The sequence below is a fragment of the Micromys minutus genome (genome assembly GCF_963924665.1).
Source record: "Micromys minutus genome assembly, chromosome: 19".
NCBI lineage: Eukaryota > Metazoa > Chordata > Mammalia > Rodentia > Muridae > Micromys > Micromys minutus.
In genome coordinates this window covers 11,939,804-11,958,777 of record NC_137954.1, presented here as the reverse complement: position 1 = coordinate 11,958,777, position 18,974 = coordinate 11,939,804, and the positions used below count along the sequence as shown (strand labels likewise).

The window sequence follows — 18,974 nt, the reverse complement described above, 5'->3', positions numbered from 1 at the left end:
ATTGTATGTACGTTGTGTGTGTGTAGAATATGTGTATATGCTAATGGTTGTTAATCCTTAAAAATAATCAGGCTTCAAACTGCTACAGATATCTAGTCAAAAATCTCAGATACCAAAACATTTATCACCATCTCATTTAAAATGAAAAAAAAGTTCATTATCTCCAAGAAAAGCATATTTTCAAAAACTAATACATAAGAAAAAACATAATTTTAATAAAAAATTACATTATAATAAAGAACACTGTACATCGAGTTACAATATATACATACATATTTTTAAATCTTTACAAACCTGGTATAAAGTAAACACTGTCTCACACCCACATGATTAAGTATATGGTTTGACAGGACATAAACAAGACAAAACACAAGCTAGCTTAAAATGGAAACCATGAGTGCAGGACAAGACCCCTTCTGCCATGGCAGGAAACACTCACTTTCCTAAGTTGTTAAAGCTTCTTAAGGACCTTGGCGGCTCACACAGAAAATCACTGCTGGGGAAAGTCTCCTGCGGCTGTTTATCTGTAATTTCCTGGTGTATATACAAAGTTTACTTGGAGGTTTGGAACACGAAAACGACAAAAACAAAACAACCCACAAGCCTGGCTATGATTATGGATTTCTAACTGCCTGTTTTAAATGCCCAGTTTCCACTACAGATGCTGCACCTTGTAATACATTAACCAAAGGGTGCTGTCAAATTTTGCTTTGGAGTTATTAAGAGAATGCCAAATACAGATACCAAAATTTTTATACACTTGTGTTTAAGATCTGGTACATCTTAAAAAGAATTAAACATTTAAATGTGTAAACATAGTTTTCAAAAACTGATGCTAAGCACCTTTGGCCAACACTGACCAGCTGTGACTACACATGAGTTTAGAGGACAAATGAATTTTTAAATTCATTTAGAAACTATTTTTATGAACTACTTATTTAAATACACAAAATATTAACAGTTCCAGTTCCTACCTTTACAAAAGCAAGAATATACAATTAGAGATGTAAGTGTTCAGTTTTCTGTTTTCTTTTTGTTTGTGGGAAGAATATATGTAACTTTCTGTTCTTATAAAAAATATTAACGGAAGACCTATTTAAACAGCATGAGATGACAGAAATATGTTTTTTCCTTTTCTTTCTTCCTGGGTCTCACTAGTAGTTCTGGCTGTCTGGATCTCACTTGTAGACCAGGCTCCCTCGAGCTCTCAGAGATCCGCTGGACTAAAGGTGTCTACCACTGCCTGGAGGAAGGAAGTGACAGACACACTTCACTGTCTTTGATTCTGATTACATAGTAACTGCTGGATCGCTGAGCTTTCTCTCCTCGGCAGAAATGGACGAGCTTATTTCTTAATAGCATTTGTCCTTAGCGATCCAAATAAAAAAGGAACGTATCCAAGTGAATACTGCCCAGTGAGTGAAATACTTACTAATAAACCATAATCATTATTGGAGGATGAAAACCCATCTGTTTTCGAAACAGTTTCTAGAACATGGATAACAAAAGAGCATTTGCTATAATACAGTGCTAAACTACACACTAGTTTGATCTCACTCCTCTTAAGTACACACAGACTAAGAGAACCTGGGCTTTGAAGTGACTACAAGTTGTATTAAACTCAGTATAATATATTCAGGGCTAGTCACCTACTGCTATAAACACTGGCACCAGAAATCTCCTCTTCTTTCTTTTTTTTTTTTTTTTTAAAAAAAAGCAGTTCCTATTAACAACCATACATGTAATTATATATGAACTGTGCTTTTAGTAAGATCTAATAAACTTTATGTTGACTAGGATATAGATGTAAAGATAATGAATTTTAGATTTCTGCCTACTTTAAAATAATAGTGCTTTACCTTTAGGTACAGGTCAGATACCAAAAGCAAAGTGAATAATAATGAGAAATTAGACTTTAGGAAAGTCAATCCCATTATTAAGTACTAAGGTCAAACATCAAATTATATTGTTCATGCTTTGAATATTAAACTTTAATATCCACTTGAAATTCTTATTTTTATAAATAAAAATTTAAATAACTTACAAATGAGTCTCCAGAAAAAGAATCTTCTAGGCGATCCCCTTTCTTTCTTAGTGAGGTCTTGCTATGTAGCCTAGGCTAATTTGAATTTACAACCCAATTCCTCTGTCTCCTCAGAGCTGGGATTACAGGTGTGTACCACACTACCTTCAGCCAGGTTAATTTTATGACACATTTGAAATTTCTACCTAGTCAATCTTCCATAAAAACAAGTTTATAATGCGCATACTGATTTCTAGTTATTTGGTACTAAGTATAAGTATACTTATTTAATGAGCAAATATCAGATCAGATATTTTAAGTTTCAAATATGAACTAAATTTTAAGCTATATATACTTACCTTGAAATATATAAATCATAATACTATCAATTCAGTAGGAACTCTAGTACAGAAAACATGTAAATACTATTTAAATTATTTTCTAGTCAAAATTGAATCTTTAAAAAAAAAAACAACAAAATTTTTGCTACCATCAAAAGTTCCCCCAAATGATCTGTAAACAGTAGGAAATTCTAACATTTCCCCCCAATAGTCTGAATTTTTCATGTTTCTATTGCTAGGTAGGGATTTACCTCCAATCCCAAATAAAATACATGTCTGTGTTATTTATCTGATTCATTCAAGTTTTCAATACTTACCAAGTCCCTGACATTTCTGACAGATGACCTTGAGTTCTCTCCCGGACAGACTGCAGCACAGTACTGGGAGTGTGACTGGTGGCTCTGTGCCACCAGAGAGATCTATTGCTGTCTGTCCAAGTAAACAGATAATAAACATTCTCTACTATCTGTTAATCAAAACTCTTCTTACAACTTTGAGTTTTGACACACCTACACGTGCACTCACACACTGCCTGTACTGCTGGTCTTCTCTGTCTCGTAAGAACTAAAACTGGGTGTAACTATTTGCGTTCAGGCTAAATTATTGTGTATAACTTCAGATGATCTTTTAAAATACTTGCCTTACTGGATAATTTAAAAAATTATAGGAATACAAAATAAAGTAAAATATTTCTTAAGGGAAATACAAATATAGAATTGGCAACAAATATTGGAATTTTAAGTCGAAACTGCCCAGCATCTACTCTGGTCCAGGGATCGATACACCAAGCTCTGACAATCTCCACCTTCTAAGACATCAGAAGGGGCAGAGATGCAAATTCTGAAAGACTTAAAATATTTATGAAGCAGATACTTTTTTACAGTCCAGGAAAGCTTTTGCTTCTGTAGACAGTGTTGGCTCATTGGACTCTTGTTTAACTTGGTTCACGGACAGAGTATCTTCTAGACTTTCTTCAACTTGGAAACAAACAAACAAAAAATCAGAAGAGTTAGAAGATGTCTTATGACACTGTGGTCTTTAAAATTATGTTCATTAAAGCCAGGCACAGTGTCATATGCCTGTAGTCACAGCACTAGAGCAATGAGAGAGGATCAGGAATTCAGAGTCATCCTTAGCAACACAGCCAACACAAGGCCGGCCTGGTCTGCCTGAGACTTTGTCTTTAAAAAAAACAAACAAACAAACAAAATATATATATACACAATATATATATTTGATATAAAATATATGCACATATACAATTTTAAAAAGAGTTATGGTGACAGTGACAAAAATATTTTGGCATATTTGAAAACACAGTGGCACATCTTAAAATGATAGCTCTGTCTCAGCTGGGTGACCTATGTGTTTGCTGCCCTGGAACTCAAGAGATCCTTCTGCCTCTGCCTTCTGACTACTGATCTGACAATTTTCTTACAAGTATGTTTCCCATAAATTTAAAATACTTCAACTTTTTCTAGAATGAACTATCTACATTTTTATTTACCAAGAGTGATGATTAAGATAGAGGCAAATATATGTTCTAAGAATAATTTCTGCATACTTACCTCTCCTGACAAAAGTGCAGCACACTCGGATGGCTCAGAGTGTCTGGGTTCAGTTCCCAGCACCCACATGGTGGTTTACAACCATCTGTAACTCTAGTTCTAGGAGGCCTAATACCCTATTTTGCCCTCCCTAGGTACCAGGCATACATTTAGTATACATACATACACACGAGCAAAACACTTACATGCATGATAAAATAAATAAATATGGGCTAGGTGGTAGCAGCACACGCTTTCATTCCAACACTTGAAAGACAGAGGCAGGCAGATCTCTGTGAGTTCCAGGCCACCCTGGTCTATATAGTAAGTTCCAGCATAGTCAGAGCTACATAGTGAGAACCTGTATAAAAATAAAATTAAAGTATTAAAAATAAGTGACTAAGAAAGGGGTTTCCATGGAGGAGCTAGAGAAAAGACTGAAGGAGCTGAAGGGGTTTTCAACCCCACAAGAACAACAACATTATCAACCAACCAGACCCCCAGAGCTCCCAAGGACTAAACCACCATCCAAAAAGTACACATGGAGAGACCCATGGCTCCAGCTGCATATGTAACAGAGGATGGCCTTGTTGGGCATCAATGGGAGGAGAAGCCCTTGGTCTTGCCAAGGCTCGATGCCCCAGTGTAGGGGAATGTCAGGGCGGGGAGGTGGGAGGGAATAGATGGGTGAGGGAGCACCCTCTTAGAAGCGGGGCGTGGGGTGGGTGGATGGGATAGGGAGTTTCCAGAGGGGAAACAGAAAAAGGGTTAACATTTGAAATGTACATTAAAAAAATATCCAATAAGAGAAAAATAAATAAATAGTGAATGAATGAATGATTTCCCTCCTCATCCTCTTTCCTTCTTTTTCTGTTTGTACTGGGGACTGAACCCAGTTCTTAGGGCTTACTATGGAGTAAAGTACTCTACTCCCCAGGCCTCTTTTTGACATGGGATCTTACTAAGTTGCTTAAGCTTGTGTGGGACTTGTTTTGTAGCCCAGGGTATCCTTGAATTTGGGATCCTTCTGCCTAAGCCTTCTAAGTGCTGGGATAAACAATGAAAATTTCACTGGGATTAAATAATTAGACAAAATAAGAAAAAAATTAAGTTAGTGAAATCTCACAATTTTTCCTCATAATTTTGTTTGAACTACACAATGTTATAAACCCTCTAGGTGGAAATGACTGGTTTTCCTTTTATTTGATATAGTGATCCCAGGTTATAAAAGGTTACAAAGACTTGGAAATTGATGGTCACTTACCAAGAGCTGGATGTCTGTCTATGATTTGTAGTGGAACAGTTTGTACATCTCCCAACAGAGCCCTATTCACACTTCCTTCCGGATTCTCCGTATCCTCAACATCTTCACCTTCCACCAGCTGATCCATGGCAACTAGATTCCGAATTGATTCTGGGAGAGTGCCCATGGAAGAGGCAGGGCTGTTGTTTTGGGCTAGGCAGGTATCTGTTCCAGTGTCCTGACTCTGGCCAAGCAATAGAGAGTGGCTATTCACTTCAGCATTTCCTACACCATCCACGAGGCCGGAAGGACTGGAGGATGGATGACTATTTACTGAGACCAAAGCTTGTGATCCATCAGGAGAGGAGAGTCTTGGCTGTAACTTCAAGGCCTTCCAGAGAGAAAAGAGCTGTATCACAATGTTTGGATTTACTAATATGACATTCTTGTAGGATAGTCTTTTGACAAAAAAAGAAGTAATACGTAGGTAATTACTAACAGTCTATCAAGACAGAAACAAGCACCAAGAGAAATGTAGTACAATATAGCATTCATAGTCTCTCAAATTTTCAAAACATCTTATATTTCCTGATCTACCATTTGCATCAAATCACAAAGGACTGGAAAATTAGTAATGGAGAAATATATGGCCATGATTGTAATTTCAGAATAATTATCTGAAATCCATGTTTAAAAAAGTCATGGGAGAGAAAGATCCCTGGACTTATCTGTTTAATGGGGACCCACCTGTAAGTGTGTAAACATTTTGGGCTGAAATGAAGAAAGTGGGGAGAGCAAGGGAAGTGGCTCTGGAGACAGAGAAGTCTGGGTCTGACTTGTCCCCATTTTGCTGGTAATTGGTTCTCTTAGTAAATTTCCTAAATTAAAAAGAGATAGACAAATTATTTTCTTGAAACTTATAATAATCATTGCTACTAAAATCAGAATAGAAGATAAGACAAAGTCAACGGTTTGCAAAATACTTCAAAGAATCATCAGGAAGCTAGGCAAGGGTGCAAATGCATGTAGTTTCTGAACTCTGGAGGGGACACAGGAGGTAATTCTTGGTTACAGAAGTGACTTTGAGGATAGACTGGGCTTCCTGGCACTCTGTTTGAAAACAAACAAACAAACAAACAAAATATCAATTAACAAATACATAGCCAGGCATGGCGTCACATGGGAGGCAGGGGCAGGTAGATCTCTATTAGTAGAGGCCAGCCTGGTGAGTTCCAGGCCAGTCAGGGCTCCATAGGTAAGATCCTACCTCAAAAATAAATTAATTAACTAATTAATCAATTAATGCATGACTCCAAACTACCCTGGCATGGTACCTCATGCTTGTAATTTCTAGCACTTCTGAGGCTAACAAAGGAGAACTATCATGAGTTAGAGACCAGCCTAAAATAGTCCAGACCAGCCTGGAAACAGAATGAGACCTTTTCAAATCAACAACAAAGAAGCAAAAACCAAAATAAACACAGGAGCATAGACACTCCCACAAACAAATAGACCATGTATCTATTTTACTGTTTCTGGAACCTGACAAATCATCCTAACTCCCTAGGCCAGAGTCTGTAGCCTCAGAACTAGGGGAGTGGAGAAGGCAGACAGGCCCCAGGAACTTTCTGACAAGCTTAGACAGGAGCTCCAGGTTTAGCCATAAACCCTGTCTCAAAAAAAAAAAAAAAAAAAAAGAATTAGAAGATGTAGGGGGAGGAGGAAGACCCTGCCATTAATCTCTGGCTGTCACACACGCATACATACACCTGCACACATAAGCACACATATGAAAACAAAACCAATTTCATTATATAAGAGTTCTTTCTAGATATAACATTAATTGATTTTTATGTTATAAAAATATGTAAAGTAAACCAAGTGGTGGTGGCACATGCCTTTAATCCCAGTATTTGGGAGACAGAGGCAGGTGGATCTCTTAGTTCAAGGATAGCCTGGCCTACAGAGTGACTTCTAGGACTACATAGAGAAATCCTGTCTTGTAAAACAAAATACAAATAAAACAAAAATATTCAAAACAACGTACCTTCTGCAAATGTAACTGTTACAGTCTCTCTGAGAATATTTCCACTATTTGTAGTCCACTGCAGCTGAAATGAGAACATTTGTTTCAGTAAACTACAGTATTAGACTAAAAATAATCTTAAAACAATGCAACTATATTTTCCTTTTGAAGTTTACGTTAAAAAGGTTACTTATGTTGTGGGCACATGTGTGTGTGCTTATGTACACACACGCCTTAGCATACATGTAGAAATCAGAGGACAACTTTTAGAAGTCAGTTCTCTCTTTCTACCATGTGGGCTCTGATCAAACCCAGGTAGTCAGGTTAAGATAGGTGCAGGCACCTTTACCACATAGCCAGCTAGCCAGCTCTGTTTTCTTTTTTTACAGTGTGTATATGTGTGTGTGGTGTGCGTGTGTGTTAGTGTGTGCGTGTGAATTCCAGAGGGAAGAGTGAGTTTATTTCCTTTGAGATGGAATCTTTCATTGGCCTGGAGCTCACCACAGTGGCTAGAGTGACCAGTCAGCAGCTCCATACCTGTCTCTACCCTCTTGTCCTGGCATTACAAGTTCACACCCACTATACGGTTTTAGGTGGGTTCTGAGGAGTCACACTTAGATAATCATGTTTGGGAGGCAAGCACTTTACAGGGTGAGCTCCCTCCCCAGTGTCCTGTCCTATTTTCATATTATACCTTGTGCTCTATAATTATGCTCTTTACTTCTGAATTCAGGAAGTGTAAATGGCAAATCTATTTTATTTCTTGAATTCTGGACATCAATAATTAAAAGTCTGGACAGACACACCACACATACACACACACACACACACACACACACACACACACATACACACACACACAGCATACACACACACACACACACACACACACACACACACCATCCCAGCAGGTCTAGCACTAGAAATATACAAGTACTAGGCCTGGAGAGATGGCTCAACAGTTAAGAACATCAACTGATCTTCCAGAAAACCTGAGTTCAATTCCCAGAAACCACAATGGTGGCTCACTATCATCCATGACTCTAGGTCCAGGGGTTCTGATACCCTCTTCCATCCTCCTTGGGCCCTGAGCATGCAAGTAAAATATCTACATATATAAAAAATAAGTAAAGTTCAAAAATATTCAGATTCTAAAACCCAGGAAGTAAAAAAGGAAGGTAAGGTTAGTATTACTGAGATTTTAATTACAAACTCACTATCTCATATAATCGCTGATTTCTGCATAATTATGATAAAACTGTCTTAGAAATTACTAATTTGACAGGGAAACTCTGGTATAAAAATATGAGGTGAAAAGTAATATTCATTGATTGAACTTACATCAAAACTGCGCATTTGAACCTGAACTACTTAACCATGGCTACCAATTTTAAAAATGAAGGGAGGGATATATTTAGTATGTGCTTAATAAATATCTGTAAGCTAAATATGAAATAATTCTCATAAAATATTGTTATATTTATAGTAAGAAATCTGTTTTTCCTCCTTGAGAGTAGGAAATATTTAGTCTCCATCTGAGCGCTCATAGTGTTCATATTTTAAAAATTACCTAGTGCACTTTCTTGAATCATAGTAACTGAGATAGTGTAAAAGGAGCCCTTTCTACCAGACCAAGTACTGACAGGAACTAGATACTCTACAGTGTTGACAGGAGCTGAAGAAGGCTCTCATGAGACAGAGAAGTGTGACCATACCGTTGCTGGAATAATCTCTGAGTTATACACCACATCTCCAGTCCTCAAGGATTTCTGTACCTCATGGATATGATTTTTTATATCATTTACAGTTGGAAAGAAAGATAAGTTATGTCTTTCAGGTATCTCGTCAGGTTTGAACAGTTCTCTTTCCACAAATTTTCTGTGGAAGATATGAGATAAAAATATAACTGTAATATGCTTGCAGATTGAAAGAAAAGTTATTTTTAATATAAACTTTTATAAAGTACAATCCATATTTCTGTAAGTAATTCTCACATGCCACCTTAGATTTCTGTCTATTTATCAAAGCAACAGAATTCACACAGCTGAAAGGGAAGCACCATTTCACCTGTTCAAAGCACACGTGTTACAGAGCTTTGACATTTTCATGAATTAAACTTGAACCAAAATCCTCAGCTTGAACATAATTCTGTTTTTAGATCCTTACCATGTCAGGCACAATTTTGAACACACTACAGGTATTTCTTAATCTATTGCTGTGATCATGTGACCAGGTGTAATTACCAATCCCACCTTCCAGAAGGCTGCAGAAGATGAAGTTGCCCTGAATTACATACCTACTTATTAGGTAGGAAAACACGGGCCAATTTCTAATTTGCATAGATAAACATCATGTTACACTGCTTCCAAAAGGCCTTAGATAATATAATACTACATGAAATTTGATGGTTCAAATATCATAAGAAGGTAAGAGATTGTAAGAAAGGTAGCATTACTGCAGAATTATATGAAAATAAATACATACATCACAGTTTAACACATGTGTATGTACTTTGTGCATCATATTTATTGTATAAAACTGGAGAGTTGTATTACTTTTCTTCTCATTCAACCTCTTTTTAAATAATTTGAAGTGTGCCCTGAATCCCAGCACTCCACAGGAGGACCTCTGAGTTTGAAGGCAGCCAGAGAAATGCAGGAAAAAAAACCTATCTTGAAAAAAATACTAATTAAGAGTAAACAAATAAATAATTTGAAGTAGGTAGATTGGCCAAATGTTAGGAAACAGTGGATGGCCTTACTAAAGTTTAGATTTGTTTTGTAGGCCTGGTTGAAAATAAAGTCAAAGTTTCTCAATATAAAGGTTATATAGTAACTAAAAAGTAATGATTGTCTGCTGGGCTCCACTGTATACACTTTCGATCCCAGGACTGGGACGCACAGGCAGGTGGACCTCTATGAGTTCCAGGCCAGCCTGGTCTACTACATACTGAGTTCCAGTCTGGTCAGCACTGCACAGCGAGACCAATCTCACAAAATTCTTCTTCTACGTACTCATTTTGTTATTCAGGTTTTACTTAATACCAAAGGAGCAAGGCATCCCAACATCACACAGGCTGTAAAACTAGAGCCGGCGCTCAGCTCTGAGTCTATCTGCCAAGTCAATTGTTTACCAGCTTTGAATCTTCATTTTCTCATGTGTAAAATGGGTATAAATGCATCATCTTTACTAAGCTGTTGAAAAATGACATATTTAAAGGTTTGACCAAATATGTGCTATGCACATAGAAATTGCTTGATTATAATAATTATTTTGTAGTTAATCTTCTAGTTCTTTACCTAATACAACTTTTACTTGAAGTCTTTGGACTAGCTTTAATAGTACTCAACATAAATCTTAAAATTAATATTGTAGTAATACATAACATAATTGAACATAACATTACATATTATGGGCTGGAGAGATGGCTCAGTGGTTAAGAGCACTGACTGTTCTTCCAGAGGTCCTGAGTTCAATTCCCAGCAACCACGTGGTGGCTCAGAACCATCTGTAATGAGATCTGATGCCCTCTTCTGGTGTGTCTGAAGACAGCTACAGTGTACTCATATATAATAAATAAATGAATCTTAAAAAAATTTAACATATTGTTATAGTAAATAGTTTAGTTTGTTATCTTTTTTAAAAATCTAATATTTTAAGTAATTTTCTGAGGACCTCATACAAGCATATATTCTATTTTTATCATATTCATTCCCTGTATTATAATAAAATACTATTTCATTTCAAATGATCTTAAATAAACACCTTAGCTTAGCTTTTTGATTTTTGATTCTACAGGTTTTTCTCTTCTCTGAGATACACATCCTGTCGTTCAATTCATCTCAGAGTTAGTCTCTTGCACCCATAACCTCAGCACTTGGTTGGTTGAAATGGAAGAAATGCTGAAAACTGGAAACCAGCCTGGGCTATATAGTGAATTAAAGGCCAGTCTGGGTTACAGGGTGAGACCTTAGCTAATTAAATTAAATTAAATCAATCATTTAAGAATACTCCAGTCTGCCAAAGAGGTAGTATCTCAAATGAGTAAGTCTTCAGAATTACATTAAGACTACTATATGAAGGACTGCAAGCATTAGTGGAAATAACGTTCATAGGTACGATGAAGAAACACACTATATCCCTCTAATAGCATCGCCCTGGAAAACCGCTATAAATAACCTATACTGTTAAGAGTTAACACTTAAGCAAGGTGTAAAAGAAGACTGCTCTCCTGTACCTTAGCTGCTTTCTCACTGCATACACTTGTCCTACTCCCTGTGACACTAATTCCTGAATCTTATGCGCTACTTGCGGGTGGAGACGAGAGGGCAACGCACAGTTCTCATCTCTGACTATAGTTTCCTCTTCTTCAAGAGGAGACATAGGAAACGGTGACGGTGACAAAGGGACACCAGGAGTCTCTGATTCATGATACTGATGAGCTTGCTGTGTAGGTAACTGCACGTACCATCTGATAAGAGAATACATTGAAAAATTATTAAAATTTAAATACCAAAATTATTTGATAATTTTAGACAAAGGCAGAAATCATAATTACTTAGGTTAATATTCACCAAGAGAAGGAATAATATTTAAGCAAAAAAATTATATATGATTATACCATGTGGAATAAAATATAAAATGTCTAACATTCAAAACTTCTAAGATTAACTTTATACACAATTAAAAAAACAACTTTACTCTGGGCAGTGGTGGCTCACACCTTTAATCCCAGCACTTGGGAGGCAGAGGCAGGTGGGTCTGTCAGTTTCCGGGCAGCTGGGTCAACAGAGTGAGCTCCAGGACAGCCAGGACTAAACAGAGAAAGTCTGTATTGAAAAACTTTAAAAAGGGGGGAGGGGAGCTTGATAACCTTTCACTGTGACCCCAAAGCTAAGGCAATGCAGGGATTTACACATATATGGGGGCAAAGAGATGGCTCACAAGTTAAGAGCACTTGCTCTTCCAGTTGGGTTTCAATTCCCAGCTAATAACCACCTGTAACTCTAGCTCCAGAGGATCCAAAGTTCTCGTCTAACTAATGTGTGTAACAGGCATGCACATGGTACACACACATACACAGGCAAAATTCACTGATACACACAAACAAATAAAGCACTCTTAATTCCTGCTGGCCTAATGAGCAACAGGATTAAATAAAATGTGAACACGTCTCATATACAGTGGTGCAAGGGACTGGGGCTAGGAAAATCAATCTGGTAGGATACTGTTTTAATCGATCTTTCTTTTCACTGTTATTGTTTTTATTTTTGAGACAAGGTCTCACTGTAGCTCTGGACAGCCTGGAACTTGATATGTAGACCAGACTGGCTTTCAACTCAAGGGTCCACTAGCCTCTGCCTCTTCAGTGCTGGGATTAAAGGTGTGCGTCACCATGTCCAGATTGAGCGATATTTTTGTACGAGTGTGTGCAAGTGTGTGTGTGTGTGTGTGTGTGTGTGTGAGAGAGAGAGAGAGAGAGAGAGAGAGAGAGAGAGCATGTATGTACATGTGCGTACACCCACATATGTGGAGGTCAGAGAACAATTTAAAGAAGTTAAGTCTTTCTTTTGTCCTGACCTCACTATCTCATTGGCCCCCTACATGATATAAACTGATGTAAACTAAATAGAACCTAATTAAAACTTGTATAGTTTTGGGCTGGAGAGACAAGTTAAGGGCACTTGCTACTCTTGCAGAGGACCCAGGTTGGAGTCCCAGAACCCACACAGTGGTTCACAACCATCTATAACTCAAGTAACAGAGGATCTGATGGTCTCTTCCTATCTCAAAGGCATCAAACATACATGTGGTTCACATATATACATTCAAGCAAAACTCTTAAATACAAAATAAAATAAGAAATCTAATATTTTTAAAAAATAAAAATTTATAGTTACACAATTTAAAAATTGAGCAACCTAATTATTGAATTCATTTTTAAGTTTTTATAAAAAAATCATACAAGAGTTTTCCTTATATTTGATGTCATTATACAGTGATAAATTCTTCAACTGAACTAACACATAAAGGAGAGTAAGATAGATATTTTATATTCCTCTTGATTTAAAACATGAAGCATAAAATGGAGTTTCATTAGGACGTAACATTCACTGATGGCTGTCACAGTAATCAACAATGTATGGCTGGCACTGTATATAATTTCTGGGTAATAGAGTTAATAACACATACAATAGCAACTAAGTTTAATGCTAGTGAGGTATCTAACTTATAAAAACATTCCTTATGGCAATGACTGAGAAGACAGAGGAGTCCTGGTTAGTGAAGCTGTAACAAAACGAAGGGTTGCGTGAGCGTCATACCGAAGAACACCACCAGCATCCACTAGGTTCTTCTTCTTCAGCATAGTGAAGGCTTTCTCCTGCTCCATTCTGATTATCTTCCTATCAATTTGGGGGTCTGTAGGTACTCTATATTCAGGAAATTTCTGTACCTTTTTAATGTATATCCTTTATACAAGAAAAGAAGAAACCGTCTATTATCACAAGAAAAAGCTAACATCAATAAAGAGCTCAAGAGAACATTTTTAAGTTTAGCATTCAGAAGCTTATGTAAGATATTATATTAAGTGCATGATACTCAGAAAACTATCATGAATTAAATATAAATATCTAAATATGGATATTTTTCTGAAAATTTCTCTTCTTCATTGTACTGGAAGCCATAATTACCTCACATTTGGTTTACTTCAATATAAGGACCTTCTTTCAGGCTGATTGGCTTTAATCCCCCCCCAACACACACAAGACAGGGTCTAGTCCTGGCTGTCCTAGAACTTGCTCTGTAGACCAAGCTAGCCTGGAACTACAGACATTTGTGAGTTCTGCCTCCCTGCCTACCTCCTGCCTCTGCCTAAGGTGTGTGTCACCACCACTTGGCCAACAATGACACATAATTAAACCATTAGTGGTGACCAATACCTGGAATCCTATAAAGCCAGCAGGAGGATCTTTGGAATTCAAGGCCAGCCTGATCTATATAGAAAGTTTCAGGACAGCCAGGGAGATCAAAAAAAAAAAAATTCATTTTTTACATTTGTAGTCCTCCCACTCTTCCTCCTTCCCTCCCTTCCTCCTTCCCTCCCTTCCCTCCACCTCCTCTCTTTGAGACAGTGTCTCTCTGTGTAGCCCTAGCTATCCTGGAACTCACTTTGTAAAACAGGCTGGCCTTGAATTCAGAGCTTTGCCTGCTTCTGCCTCCTGAGTACTGGGATCTCTGTATTTTCAATCAAGCACAAATTTCTTGACAACATTCTAGACATCTCATGAGAACCTAGATTTTAAAATATGTTTTATTATTTTATGTGTATGAACGTCTTGCCAGCATGCATGTCTGTGCACCATGTGGCTGCGGAGGTCACAGGAGGGCTTTGATCTACAGTGATGGACGGCTGTGAACCACTGTGTTGGTTCTGCAAACTAAGCCCCAGTTCTCGGAAAGATCAGTCAGTGTGCTCTCAAGTGCAGTGTCATCTTTCCAGTCCCTTAAGTTTTTTTTATCACATTTGTGTGTGTGTGTGTGTGTGTGTGTGTGTGTGTGTCTGTCTGTCTGTCTGTCTGTCTGTCTTCATGTGTTCATGCTGCTTTTTCTCTACCTTTCTGGTGCTGAGATTACAGGTACATATTTTAAAGATTTGTTTACTTAAGAGTGTATGCCTGAGTTCATATATGTGTGCCACATGAGAGCAGGAATCCGTGCAGGTCAGAAGTGGCATCAGATTCCCTGGAACTGAGCTATAGCTGGCTAGGAGTCACCATGTGAGTACTGGGAACCAAACCTAGGTCCTCTGTAGAAGTTGCAAGTGCTCTTAACCACAGAGTCATTCCTCTAGCCTCCACACCTGTCTTTTAAACATCAGAATGCTTAAGTCTATTATCTATGTGATGCTAAAATATAATAAATCAACTATCAACTAAGTCCAACCATAATACATTATCTGTTTTGCTTAACAAAGGGTCCTGTTGCTCAGGATGAACTAACACTTCTGAGCTCAAATGATTCTCCCTCAACCTTCTATGCATCTGGAATTGTAGGCAGGAGTTAGCACATTCAGCGCACACTATCAGTCTTTGGAAGTGCTGTTGGTTTGGCTCAGGACTTTGTGCACTCTAGATAAGCACTATACACTGAGCTTCTTTCCTACAGCCCAGCCCATAATACCTACAACAGTTTAAAATTGACCAATAATTTTGAACATTTTTAATGTCTAAAAGAATATTTGAATAGAACATTAAAAAGATCTTTCACTGGTTCACTTCTCTATTCTCGTTCAGATCAATGAGAACTTAGCCCTCTATCTAAAGATTACTATTGATCTCACACATTGCTGGAGAGAAGGTAAACATACAGTAAACTGGCCAAATCTCTTTTAAAGCAATTTTTCTTTGTCAACATTTTAAAAGTATATAGCATTTTCCCTAACAATTACCACCCTACGGATTTATTCTAATAAAATTAAACATAGTTTAATAACAAAATTTGTCAGTAGGCATCTGTAAATCCCAGCACTAAAGAGGCAGAGAGGCAGGAGGGTGAGGAATGCAAGGTCACCCGTGGCTACACGGTGTGTGTGACCAGCCTGAAGGCATGAGATCCTTCCTGTCTCATCCATTTCCTCATAGCTTACGATCCATCTGTAGAGGGCGGATTAAATATCCTTACGAACGGAATATTACATAGCTGTTTAAAGACAGTTCTCATGTACATCTATGGAGTCACTCTGAAGGCACATTAAGAATGAAAAGCAGAGCTTCGTAAGTACACGCCATATGCACACTGCTCCGCCATTTGATATCTGTGCACTAGATACTCACTGTGGCTTTCGGATGAAGAATAAATCGATATGAAGTCAGAGAGAAGAGGGAACTATTACCTAACCTTAAGGAAAGAAAACTTTAGTAGGCTTTACTGACATTTTAGGGCAAAAGAGGATATGTGTGTATTAATGCACACATATATTCAAATGACTCAAACACCATTGGGATTTCAGGCTTTAAATAAGGAACATACAAAACAGTGATGAGAGAAAATCCTAGTGTCCACTATACATGTTTTTGAGATATTTAAACTTAATAAAAAGGCTTTTATTTGCTATTGAAAAATAAGAGTTTAATGTAAAAAGATAAGTTTTAAAAAAGATAAAATAAGCTTACCTGGCTGGACAAGTAGCTTTGTAGAGTTGACAAGACCTACTTTCTTGCTCGCTGATTTTTTTTAATTGAAAACCTTTTCTCCTTGGTCCATACTGACACTCCATTACCACAGCTCGACTTCCTGTGCACCAAAACCAACCAATGACAGTAATTTGTGTGTTTATAGATTTTCAACAGATTTTTAAAATGTGGCTGTGACAATATCAAAATCTACACTTTTAATACATAAGCTCATAGAACAAAACCATCAGTATTTCTTACTAAAACTGCAAGACAGACATAAATTTAAATGTGTGTTAAGTTTATCAAATATGCCATAATTATGGTAAGGAATGAACAAATATTACATTTGCTGATACAGAGAGACGTATGATCTGTTTGCTTTTGAGACAGGGTTTCTTTGTGTGTTGCCCTAGCTGTCCTGGAACTTGCTCTGTAGATGAAGCTAGTGAACGCATAGATATTTGACTGTCTCTGCCTCCCAGGGCTGGGATTAAAGGCATACCCTGCCACCACCTAACTGAAACATGTAATTTTTAAAAATACTAAATAAGTTGAGCCAAAGCTAAATAAATATTTTATAAATTGAAATTAGCAAATGTTACAGTTGGTTAATAGTGAATACTATTTAAATTTTTATTTCCTTTCAACATTTCTTTAAATTGATACTATTTTATGTCTGAGTGCTTTGCTTGCATGCTTGCGTGTGTACATATTCACGCCTGGTGTACACAGAGTAAGCAGAGGCATCTGACCCCCTGCAGCTGGAGTTCATGGTTGTGAGCCACCAGGTGGGTGCTGGTCCTCTACAATAGCAACAAGTGCACACAGGAACTAAGCCATATCTCCAGCCCACGAGTTCCTTAAAAAATTAATCTACATGTTTTATTTATGTGTTTGTGTGGGTACCTATAAGAGTTTCTGTGCACCAGTGCCAGTGCCTACACAGTCCAGAGGGTGCTGGAGTCCAAGAACCTGGAGTTACAGGTGGTTGTGAGCTGCCTGATATGGAAACTGGAATGAAACCAGGAGCTTTGCAAGAGCACAGTACTCTTAATTGCTGACCCTTCTCTTAGTTCCATTATTTCCCTTTCCAAATTATTTATTTCCTTTTAAAAAATAGTTTACTTGTTTATTTTTATGTACATTTAGTGTTTGGACTGCATGTATGTCTGTGTGAGGGAGTCAGATCTACTGGGCCTTGAATTACAGATAGTTGTGAACCACCATGTGGTTGCTGGGATTTGAACTCAGGACCTCTGGAAGAGTAGTCAGTGCTCTTAACTGCTGAGCCATCTTTCCAGCCCATATTTTATGTTTTAAGAGTTGGCTGTATCCTGAAGTAGAGTAGAATATTCAACACTTATGCAGCATGGTTTTTACTTCTATGTATTTGTAATCCACTGCAGTATAACAAATTATCCAAATTTTAAGGGCTGAGAACTACAAACATTTACTGTCTGCTTAGCCTGGTCTCATGCTCTCACACGGACAGAGGTTGTCGCGCACATCAGAACTGCAGTCATCTTGTGCTTTACTAGGAGAGAAGGCAGTTCCAGTCTCACTTGTGTGGTTGCCTTGTTGTGGCCTTTGCAGAGCTCTCTCACTCTGTGGCAGCTGACATCGTCACCTAGAGACAGCAGTCTGAGTAGGAGGAAGAGGACCCAAGATGACAATTCCCAGCACCCACATGGTGGTTTACAGCGCCTGTGATTTCAGTTGCAGAGGATCCAGTGCTCTTTTCTGGCCTCTGCAGGCACTGAACATAAGTAGTATACAGTTAACATATCCATATAGATAAAGTAAACTCAAAAAATTTAAAATATAAGTAAGATACAATTTTTCATAAATGAAAGACTGGAGAGATGGCTTAGCTGTTAAAGGTTAGGCTCACAACCAAAAATATAAGAGTTTTTATATGCTTACCTCTATACACATAAAAGTTCCCATAATGCAATCTTTTTTTAGTTTTATTTTTATTTTTTTTTTTTTTTTGAGACAGGGTCCACTAGTGTAGCTCTGGCTTGCCTTGAACTCATAGAGATCCTCCTGTCTCTGTTCCCAGAGTTCTGGTAAAGGTGTTCAGTATACCTATTGTTTTGTTTCTGAGGCAGGATCTCTCTGTGGAGCTGTCCTTGCCCTGGAACTCACGAATTGAAACAGATTAGCTACAAACTCACAGAGATATTCCTGCCTCTGCCTCTGCCTCCTGGATGCTGGGATTAAAGGTATATGCCACCATGCCTGGCATAACCATTCTTTAAAGGTCTGGAAATACTAAATCAAGGATTGAATGCAAAGAAATTTCTAACACTGCCAACAGAAGTGAAAACAGCACATTAATTCTTTTTGAGCAAATCTGAAAACTAAAATACTCTGAAAACAAAGTTTCTTTAAACTTGCTTGGCTGCAGAACCTGATACAAACAATGAAATTTTACGTGTCTGTCTTTATATTTACTATGTATTTATCTGAGAGATGATTTATTCCTGTAGGTATGACTATTTATAAAGACTAATATTTTGATTATGTGATACTGTCTGTAAGTCCACTGGGAATTTCAAAGTTCTATTTAGTAGCATGTTATACAAATGAAGCATTCATTTGTATATGAAGCATTA

At 37.6% G+C, this 18,974-nt stretch overlaps 1 protein-coding gene across 1 annotated transcript in view; it reads right to left on the bottom strand.

Moving 5' to 3' along the window:
* Positions 1-250: 250 nt before the first annotated feature.
* Positions 251-18,974, bottom strand: part of CARF (calcium responsive transcription factor) — a 39,079-nt gene continuing 20,355 nt past the window's right edge. The window contains exons 9-17 of the mRNA XM_080932747.1: positions 16,354-16,474; positions 13,504-13,650; positions 11,418-11,651; positions 8,896-9,058; positions 7,202-7,265; positions 5,902-6,032; positions 5,176-5,545; positions 2,682-3,341; positions 251-1,243 (exon numbers count right to left, since the gene is read on the bottom strand). Coding sequence (XP_080788873.1) covers positions 3,223-3,341; positions 5,176-5,545; positions 5,902-6,032; positions 7,202-7,265; positions 8,896-9,058; positions 11,418-11,651; positions 13,504-13,650; positions 16,354-16,474 — 1,349 coding nt within the window. The 3' untranslated portion in view covers positions 251-1,243; positions 2,682-3,222. The remainder of the gene's footprint in view (positions 1,244-2,681; positions 3,342-5,175; positions 5,546-5,901; positions 6,033-7,201; positions 7,266-8,895; positions 9,059-11,417; positions 11,652-13,503; positions 13,651-16,353; positions 16,475-18,974) is intronic.